General features: G+C 55.2%; 1 protein-coding gene across 3 annotated transcripts in view; it reads left to right on the top strand.

The window, feature by feature from the left end:
• Window positions 1-10,000, top strand: part of LOC130193426 (receptor-type tyrosine-protein phosphatase S-like) — a 124,615-nt gene that overhangs the window by 82,684 nt on the left and 31,931 nt on the right. For all 3 annotated transcript variants that reach the window (XM_056413836.1, XM_056413837.1, XM_056413835.1), the window contains exons 8-11: window positions 1-349; window positions 809-945; window positions 1,023-1,167; window positions 8,657-8,977. The exon at window positions 1-349 is cut by the window's left edge and continues 233 nt beyond it. In XM_056413836.1, coding sequence (XP_056269811.1) covers window positions 1-349; window positions 809-945; window positions 1,023-1,167; window positions 8,657-8,977 — 952 coding nt within the window. The remainder of the gene's footprint in view (window positions 350-808; window positions 946-1,022; window positions 1,168-8,656; window positions 8,978-10,000) is intronic.

Raw genomic sequence — 10,000 nt, 5'->3', positions numbered from 1 at the left:
ATCGGCCAGGGTCCTCCCAGTGAGCCAGTGGAAACCCGGACTGGTGAGCAGGCCCCTGCCAGTCCACCGCGGAACATCCAGGCCCAGATCATATCCCAAAACACCATGATGGTCCGATGGGAGGAGCCCGAGGAGCCCAATGGGCAGATCAAGGGCTACCGAGTCTACTACACCATGGACGACTCCCAGCCCACGAGCCTCTGGCAGATCCACAATGTCCAGGACAGCATCATCACCACGGTCCAGAGCTTGGTTCCTCAAGAGACCTACACCGTCAAGGTCCTAGCCTTCACCTCCGTGGGCGACGGACCCTTCTCCGAGCCCATCCACGTCAAAGTCCTGCAAGGAGGTAAAGACTTTACATTCTGCGTTCCATAGGCATCCATGCAGAGTTCAAACCAAGTTGTTTGGTTTCAATCAATGAAGCTACAGCCAATGAGAGCATCTCAGCAGCACATGGTCCTCCAGCTGAGCAACAGAGGAAGACGAGGGTCAGGTTGATCCTGCAGACAGAAGAACAGACACATTGATCCAGAAGCTAAACTGGAGAACTCTCCAGAAGCTTCAGGGGGCGGAGCAAATTCACCCACCATGCAAGAGCGAGGAGGTCGGTCCACTTGGGACGCTCGCACCCGGCTGGCCAGACTTTAACTCGTTTGTACTTCACTATTCGGCCATGGTGCATTCGGCTCATGCTCGTGTGTCGACAGGAAATGTGATATTTGTATAAAGAAAGGAGTGAACAGGAACACAGTATTAATTGTGTGTTTATTCATTTCTCAAACATGTGCTCTGCCGTGTTCTTCAGTTCCAGCTCAGCCCTCCAGGTTCCAGGTTGGCGCTGTGTCTGACACCAGCATCCAGCTGACATGGGAAGCTGCTTATGATAAAGAAGGAATTGTAAACTATGAACTTCGCTACATGGAAGGCCGTTTTGGAACCCAGGTAAGACTTTGGATTCATTCCTCCAACTTCAAATGCCCTTTGAGTCCCGCCTCTAAACAGCCATCCTCCGTCCATAGATGAAGAAGACCTTTGGGCCCGCCTCGTCATACGTGGTAGAAAGCCTCCGGCCCCACACCGAGTACCACTTCTCTCTGGCAGCCATCTCCGCCAAAGGCATCGGAGCCTTCACCAACGACATCTCCCAGAAGACCTTGCAAGCCAGTATGTAGCCCTTGATTCCGTGGTGTTCTCTTTGCTGGCTGACAGAGCGACGTAGAGCAGCTGCATGGAGGAGGAGGTTTTGTGCTGGAGCTGGTCAACCCGTTGACTGCGTCATCAACTCTGAACCGCGACGGTCTTTTCTCATGATCAGGGTTCAAAGCTGATTCAGAAACGATGAGCTCCATCACAAACTGACTCTTAGCTCCTCTTCTGTTTCATTATTGTTGAAACTTGACCTTGTTCCTGTTGACCTCAATGCAACAACACGATGATGGTATGTTCCACCCTGGGTTAAGTGCCTTTTCCAAAATGAAGTGTTCATTTTGTGGCAAGTTACATTTGGAGTTGAGCTACCAAGGACGAAAGCCACCTTCAGTTCAAACAAAGTTGTTGAATCGCCTCTCGAACCAAACACAAGCAGCCCCATCTGGGGGCGGTTACTTGTTTCACTTTGTTCATGTTTGCTTTTCCTTCTTCAACAGCGAGTGCACTTTCTACACACACATGACCTGTGACCTCTGAGACCGCCTCGGCTCTCCTATGAACCGGTTCACATTGGGAGGAGGTCTGGGTTTAGTCATCAAAGAAACGAAACCTTCATGCCCACGATCTGAATTCACTCCAGGATGTCCGACTGTTTCACAGATGACACAAACACAACTCAATTATTCAAACCAGCTCCAAATAACAGGAGTTCTGTCATAACTCGGTAGAGAGAGAAAACACACACAGCTTCTCCAACAGCCAATAGCAGCGTCAGGCCCATTGAGGCATTGATGTCTTCTGGCTTTACACAGCACACACAGATGAACATTGATGTCGTGCCTTAAGGCTAAAGCACCTGGACACGTTGTGACCCAGCTGACCACAGTCAGCGTGGCTTTAGGATCCCTAACCCACCAGAGGACCTGGAGCCTAGCACCGCCGTGGTCCACCGTTCTGTTGCTCCCAGTGCCACGTGTTGGCCTCGAGCCACCACGGCACAGCGAGTCACCGAGGAGAGCGCCAGTTGCATGCAGTACTCACTCCTACCCACTGGGGGTGCTGCTCTCAGCCCCGGCATGACAACAGTGGCTGTTGATTGGGCCTCGTGTCTCGTCTCTGGTTCCTCCTCTGCACCTGTCCATGTGGTTTCTCTACCTCTGTTGTTGACCTCTAACCTGCAGCCTGGGACACGCCTCTCTTTCTCTTTCATCCCCCTCTTCCAGCTGTGTGCTCTCCTTGAATGCTTGAAGTGTCCTTGCTCACTCTGTCTCCTCTTCCTTTTACTCTATTTATTCATGAATCTCTACTTCTTCCTGGGTTCCCCAGCACAATATGAGCTCTCCCTCTAACCAGCAGCGTGGTGAGTTCATCCGTCTGCTGGTTCCTCATGAACCCAAGGCCCTGCAGGCCGAGCAGCAGCACTAGACCCGGTGCTGGTCCTCTCCTGCTGACCTCCTGCGCCCACAGAGCTCCTCTGTCCTGGTTTAGTCTCTTTGTGTTCAGTCATCAACTGAGTGAACATGCAGCTCCATCACATGAGCATCAGGTACTGCGTGGTAAAGGTAAACGGCCATCTTTCCTGTTTCCATCCATTCTACTGCTCTGGCTTCATGGTCCCTGGCTTCTCTCAGACAGTCTTTTTAAGGGTTGAGATACGCCCATTGGTTCCTCCCTGCTGAGGTCAGGAGGTCACAGACTAAGTCCCACAAAGCAAACCATTTACCACAATACATATCTGATTTTCTGGATCCTTTGAGGTAAGTGGTTGAGTGGTTTCGGGTTTCAGTCTGTCTTCCTCAAAAGCCATCACATTAATTCAATTATCAGTTGCTCTGCTGTTCTGAAACACCAATATAGAATTGGAAGGATCATAATTCTTTATACATAAGAGGGTTAAATACGAGCATTAAGAAAGCCCGGTCAGGCAGACTGAACCCCGTTCCCTCTGAGAAACAAAGACGGACCCGGGTCCCTGTTGTCCACACGTCGGGTACCAAGTGTGGACTGCTTGTTGGACTTCATGCTCCTAGCAGCACTACCAGGGGCGGTTGCCATGGGGACTCCTCTGCCAGGAACTCGTGACGATGCTCTGCACAGAGAACAGATACCAAAGGGTCCGAGGGCCGACAGCTCCTCCAACCGAAGAGCAGCACGACCACGCCTCTGGTTGTTCAGAGTCACAGCAGGCGGACAGAAAGTCACGAGGTCCAACGCAGCTGGAGTCCTCATTCAGAAGCAAGGCCCCGTGGGGTAGGCTGCCGAGGCAGGACCGGTCCAGAGACCCCCAGTGGGCCGGAGCGAGGTGTTCTCCTGGCCCTGCAGGACATGAGGTGGACCCTGAGGCTCAGTACGGATCCCATTTCACAGCCGGAGCTCTGAGCTGCTGCACATTAGAATAACGACAACCTGCCAGAGCGACTCAAGAGCTCTCTCTCAAATTAAAGTGGCAGATTCTAAATCCTGTGTGTATTTAGCCAAACAAGCAGTTTAGCCCCCTCTCACTTCCTGTAATTGTAGGAGGCTGTTGGATGTGGTGTAATATCTGGGTGGGCCACAGCACGAGAGGATTAATCCTGATCTACCAACAGGAGCATCTGATCTGCCACAGGGACTACAGATGAAATGTCGCCAGAGCTAACATGACACAGTTACCCCGGGTTGATTCATGTGCACTCTTCAAATAAATACACAAATGAAATCTAATAGAAATACAGTTGAAATGGCGACATGAGCTCTTACTCTGACAGCAGAGGCCTTGTCCGTCACCACTGAGTAACGGTCTGTGAAGCTAACCGTTAGCGACGGGTTCCCTGTGCGTCCACTCAGGACGCTGAACTCAAAGCACGCCGGTCTGAAGGTCGTCCAGAGGACTCGGTGTGCCAGCTGGACCTCAGAGCCAGATCTCTCACCTCTCAACAGACTGTCGGTCCGGGAGGTGGACATGAACACATGACAAATTATTTGTCAAATAGCATTTATAGGAAACTCTTGTCGGGAAGCTTCAAGAGAACCTCCAGCAGGGCATTAGCTGAGTCTCTTCTTCTGTGGTTGTAGTCCTTCTATCCATAATCCTCCCATTGGCCTTCATGGCATATGCACTTTATGAAAGCTGTGCCTCTTAAGGCGTTATCAGTGGGCGCTGATAGCCTGTCACATTCCGACTGCTCCGCCCACACAGACGGAGAGGGTCGCTTTTGATGTGAGAGTTTCCAAACACAATATAGAGGAGGAAAAAGCTGAACGGCTCAAAATCCAGTAAGACTAAGTAAATAAGCCCATTGGACACAGAAGGGTTTGGGAACTGTGGCTGAGGTCCGGCCCGATTGGTTGTGTGCCGGAACATTCAGTCTTCACTGGGAGGAAGCCTTCTTGTCTTCTTACATTCCTATAGCCTTTATCTTGTGTGTAAGACGCCCACAGTCAGAACTCTGGCGGTGAATCCTCTTCAGGAACACGAGCTGCTGGCATTCTGTAACTGGCAGGAAGCGCTCCAGGAGCCAGGCTGCGAACGAGATGATCCTGATGGTGCATTCAGGGTCCATGGCCATGTTCAGGAGAACATCTTGGGAGTGGGTTTCCCCCCATCGGCTTCCCCTCGCTCAGTTCGTGGACCCTCCGGCCCAAAGAGACACGAGTACAGCCGGGCTTCAGCATCGAGCCGACTCTCTCCCTCTCAGGAAGCCCACATGGGTCCACATGGGCCCACATGGGCCCACATGGGTCCACATGGGCCCACATGGGTACACATGGGCCCACATGGGCCCACATGGGTCCACATGGGCCCACATGGGTACACATGGGTCCACATGGGCCCACATGGGTACACATGGGCCCACATGGGTCCACATAGGTCCACGTGGATCCACGTGGGCCCACGTGGGTCCACATGGGTCCACGTGGGCCCACATGGGTACACATGGGCCCACATGGGTACACGTGGGTCCACATGGGTCCACATGGGTACACATGGGTCCACGTGGGCCCACATGGGCCCACGTGGGTCCACATGGGTCCACATGGGCCCACATGGGCCCACTTGGGTCCACACGAACCCTCAATGAGTCTAAATGAAAGCTGGGTCTGTCTGAGAGGGGCGGGGTCGAGTTCACTGCCGGTGGAGTCGCCCTCTGCTGGTCAGGTGCTGGTGGTAAGAAAGTCTTAATGTCGTGTGTGTGTGGAGTCAGGTACGTATGACGCAACAACGCTCGGATTTATTTTATTTGTTTGGAAATTCAATGTTTTAGTTTCTGTATCTGGTTTTCACGAGTTGTTTTTTTTGTTCAAGTTCTTTTTTTTCCGAGTCACATGGGTTACCGAGAGATTCATCTCCCAGTACCTCCTCCAGTCCGTCTCCCAGTACCTCCTCCAGTCCGTCTCCCAGTACCTCCTCCAGTCCGTCTCCCAGTACCTCCTCCAGTCCGTCTCCCAGTACCTCCTCCAGTCCGTCTCCCAGTACCTCCTCCAGTCCGTCTCCCAGTACCTCCTCCAGTCCATCTCCCAGTACCTCCTCCAGTCCGTCTCCCAGTACCTCCTCCAGTCCGTCTCCCAGTACCTCCCCAGTCCGTCTCCCAGTACCTCATCCAGTCCGTCTCCCAGTACCTCCTCCAGTCCGTCTCCCAGTACCTCCCCAGTCCGTCTCCCAGTACCTCATCCAGTCCGTCTCACAGTACCTCCTCCAGTCCGTCTCCCAGTACCTCCTCCAGTCTGTCTCCCAGTACCTCATCCAGTCCGTCTCCCAGTACCTCCTCCAGTCCGTCTCCCAGTACCTCCTCCAGTCCGTCTCCCAGTACCTCCTCCAGTCCGTCTCCCAGTACCTCCTCCAGTCCATCTCCCAGTACCTCCTCCAGTCCGTCTCCCAGTACCTCCTCCAGTCCGTCTCCCAGTACCTCCTCCAGTCCATCTCCCAGTACCTCCTCCAGTCCGTCTCCCAGTACCTCCTCCAGGCTGTCTCCCAGTACCTCCTCCAGTCCGTCTCCCAGTACCTCCTCCAGTCCGTCTCCCAGTACCTCCTCCAGTCCGTCTCCCAGTACCTCCTCCAGTCTGTCTCCCAGTACCTCATCCAGTCCGTCTCACAGTACCTCCTCCAGTCCGTCTCCCAGTACCTCCTCCAGTCTGTCTCCCAGTACCTCATCCAGTCCGTCTCCCAGTACCTCCTCCAGTCCGTCTCCCAGTACCTCCTCCAGTCCGTCTCCCAGTACCTCCTCCAGTCCGTCTCCCAGTACCTCCTCCAGTCCGTCTCCCAGTACCTCCTCCAGTCCATCTCCCAGTACCTCCTCCAGTCCGTCTCCCAGTACCTCCTCCAGTCTGTCTCCCAGTACCTCATCCAGTCCGTCTCCCAGTACCTCCTCCAGTCAGTCTCCCAGTACCTCACCAGTCTGTCTCCCAGTACCTCCTCCAGTCCGTCTCCCAGTACCTCCCCAGTCCGTCTCCCAGTACCTCCTCCAGTCCATCTCCCAGTACCTCCTCCAGTCCGTCTCCCAGTACCTCCTCCAGTCCATCTCCCAGTACCTCCTCCAGTCCGTCTCCCAGTACCTCCTCCAGTCCGTCTCCCAGTACCTCCCCAGTCCGTCTCCCAGTACCTCCTCCAGTCCGTCTCCCAGTACCTCCTCCAGTCCGTCTCCCAGTACCTCCTCCAGTCCGTCTCCCAGTACCTCCCCAGTCCGTCTCCCAGTACCTCCTCCAGTCCGTCTCCCAGTACCTCCTCCAGTCCGTCTCCCAGTACCTCCCCAGTCTGTCTCCCAGTACCTCCTCCAGTCCGTCTCCCAGTACCTCCTCCAGTCCGTCTCCCAGTACCTCCCCAGTCTGTCTCCCAGTACCTCCTCCAGTCCGTCTCCCAGTACCTCCCCAGTCCGTCTCCCAGTACCTCCCCAGTCCGTCTCCCAGTACCTCCTCCAGTCCATCTCCCAGTACCTCCTCCAGTCCGTCTCCCAGTACCTCCCCAGTCCGTCTCCCAGTACCTCCTCCAGTCCGTCTCCCAGTACCTCCTCCAGTCCGTCTCCCAGTACCTCCCCAGTCCGTCTCCCAGTACCTCCTCCAGTCCGTCTCCCAGTACCTCCTCCAGTCCGTCTCCCAGTACCTCCCCAGTCCGTCTCCCAGTACCTCCTCCAGTCCGTCTCCCAGTACCTCCTCCAGTCCGTCTCCCAGTACCTCCCCAGTCCGTCTCCCAGTACCTCCTCCAGTCAGTCTCCCAGTACCTCCTCCAGTCCGTCTCCCAGTACCTCCCCAGTCCGTCTCCCAGTACCTCCTCCAGTCCGTCTCCCAGTACCTCCTCCAGTCCGTCTCCCAGTACCTCCCCAGTCCGTCTCCCAGTACCTCCTCCAGTCCGTCTCCCAGTACCTCCTCCAGTCCGTCTCCCAGTACCTCCCCAGTCCATCTCCCAGTACCATCTGTATTCAGATAACTGAAACCCGCCCTGGTAGATTCTGTTCATATCGTCCTTCTCCCCGTATAACACGAGGAGGAGGAGGAGGAGGATGAGGATGAGGAGGAGGAGGAGCTGATGAGAGGAAGAGGCTTTGAGAAGGTTGACTACGTTCAGGAAGAGCGGGTCAGAACCTCGCTGCCTGGTTCCGTCTCTACAGACGTTTGACCTTTTGACCCTAAGAACCCCTCATCCTCCAGCGTGTCGTCAGCTTCATTTCTTTATTTCAACATATTTTGCCTCAATCTTTGTTTTTCATTTTCTTTGGTTGAAACGACTCGTGTTGTTTACTTTGCTCCTTTTTCATTTTCTTTATCTCTCCCATCTTTTTATTTCTTTATCTTTTTACCCCCTTCCTCCTCGTCCTCCTCCCCGTCCTCTTCCTCCTCCCCGTCCTCTTCCTCCTCCTCGTCCTCCCCGTTCTCTTCTTCCTCCCCATCCTCTTCCTCCTCTTCCTCCTCCCCGTCCTCTTCCTCCTCGTCCTCCTCATCCTCTTCCTCCTCCCCGTCCTCTTTCTCCTCCTCGTCCTCCCCGTTCTCTTCTTCCTCCCCATCCTCTTCCTCCTCCTCCCCGTCCTCTTTCTCCTCCTCGTCCTCCCCATTCTCTTCTTACTCCCCATCCTCTTCCTCCTCCTCCCCGTCCTCCTCGTCCTCTTCCTCCTCGTCCTCCTCATCCTCTTCCTCCTCCCCGTCCTCTTTCTCCTCCTCCTCCTCCCCGTCCTCTTCCTCCTCGTCCTCCTCCTCCTCGTCCTCTTCCTCCTCCTCGTCCTCCCCGTCCTCTTCCTCCTCCCCGTCCTCTTCCTCCTCCTCCCCGTCCTCTTCCTCCTCCCCGTCCTCTTCCTCCTCCTTGTCCTCCCCTTCCTCCTCGTCCTCCTCGTCCTCTTCGTCCTCTTCCTCCTCCCCGTCCTCTTCATCCTCTTCCTCCTCCTTGTCCTCCCCTTCCTCCTCGTCCTCCCCGTCCTCTTCATCCTCTTCCTCCTCCCCGTCCTCTTCGTCCTCTTCCTCCTCCTCGTCGTCCTCCCCGTCCTCTTCCTCCTCCCCGTCCTCTTCATCCTCTTCGTCCCCTCCTCCTCCTCCTCCTCAGAGCCCTCCGCCCCCCCTCAAGACGTTCAGTGCAGAAGCACCAGCTCCACCTCTCTGCTGGTAAGTTGGCGGCCCCCCGCGGTGAGCGGTCAGAACGGGGTCTTGGAGGGCTACCGGGTCCACTACCGGGCGGCGGGCCCGGCAGAGGGCGGCGGTGAGGCCGGGGGGCCCGAGGAGCCGCCCACGGTGCCGGCCCCTGAAGAGCAGCTGCTGCTGCAGCGCCTGGACAAGTGGACCCAGTACCGGGTCAGCGTGGCCGCCTTCACCGGGAGGGGCGCCGGGCCGGAGAGCGAGCCGCTCCTCTGCCGCACCGACGAAGACGGTACGGGGACCAATGAGGTGGCTGCATGCAGACCGGGGCCATGTGTATTGTGTGTGTGTGTAGGTGTGTGTGTGTAGGTTTGTGTGTGTGTGTGTAGGTGTGTGTGTGTGTAGGTTTGTGTGTGTGTGTGTGTAGGTTTGTGTGTGTGTGTGTGTAGGTTTGTGTGTGTGTGTGTGTGTGTGTGTGTGTGTGTGTGTGTGTGTAGGTTTGTGTGTGTGTAGGTTTGTGTGTGTGTGTGTAGGTTTGTCAGATCAGAATCAGAATCAGAAACAGTTTTATTGCCAGGAATGTTTTCACAAACAAACGAGGAATTTTTTTTGGTGGAAGGTGCAACATTTGGACATGACAAACAAACAACAATCAACACGACAGAAAGACAACAAATAATGTGAAGTGTTTGGGTGTGTGCTTCAAGTGGTGTGTTTTAGTTAAAGTGCATGTTAAAGTGACGTGTGTGGAGGAGGGAAGAAGAAGGAGGAGGGAAGAGGAGTGAGGAGGAGGAAGAGGAAGGAGCGGGAAGAAGGAGGAGAGAGGAAGGTGGAAGAAGAGGTGGTAGTCCTGGGGGTGACAGTCAGTCAGTCCCGGGCTCCATTGATGAGCCCGACCGCCGTCGGGAAAAAAGCTTTTGGTGTGGCGGGTGGTCTTGGTCATGATGGACCGCAGCCTCCTCCCCGAGGAGGGACTCGAACAGGAGTGTCCAGGGTGGGAGGGTCAGCGACAATATTTTCGGCCGCTTCAGTGACCTGGAAGTGAACAGGACCTGGAGGAAGGCAGATTGCAGCCGATAACCCTCTCGGCCGAGCGGATGATGCTCTGCAGCCTGCACTTGTCTTTGGCTGTGGCTGCAGGGTGCCAGACGGTGATGGAGGAGCAGATGATGGACTCAATGATGGCCGTGTAGAATTGTACCATCATTCTCCCTGGCAGGTTGAATTTCCTCAGCTGCCTCAGGAAGAACATCCTCTGCTGGGCCTTCTTGGTGATGGAGCGGATGTTCAGCTCCCACTTGAGGTCCTGGGAGAT

The sequence above is a fragment of the Pseudoliparis swirei genome, chromosome 5 (assembly GCF_029220125.1).
Source record: "Pseudoliparis swirei isolate HS2019 ecotype Mariana Trench chromosome 5, NWPU_hadal_v1, whole genome shotgun sequence".
Taxonomy (NCBI): Eukaryota; Metazoa; Chordata; class Actinopteri; order Perciformes; family Liparidae; genus Pseudoliparis; species Pseudoliparis swirei.
The sequence above is the reverse complement of the archived record's forward strand: the minus strand, read 5'-3'. Positions and strand labels throughout refer to the sequence as shown.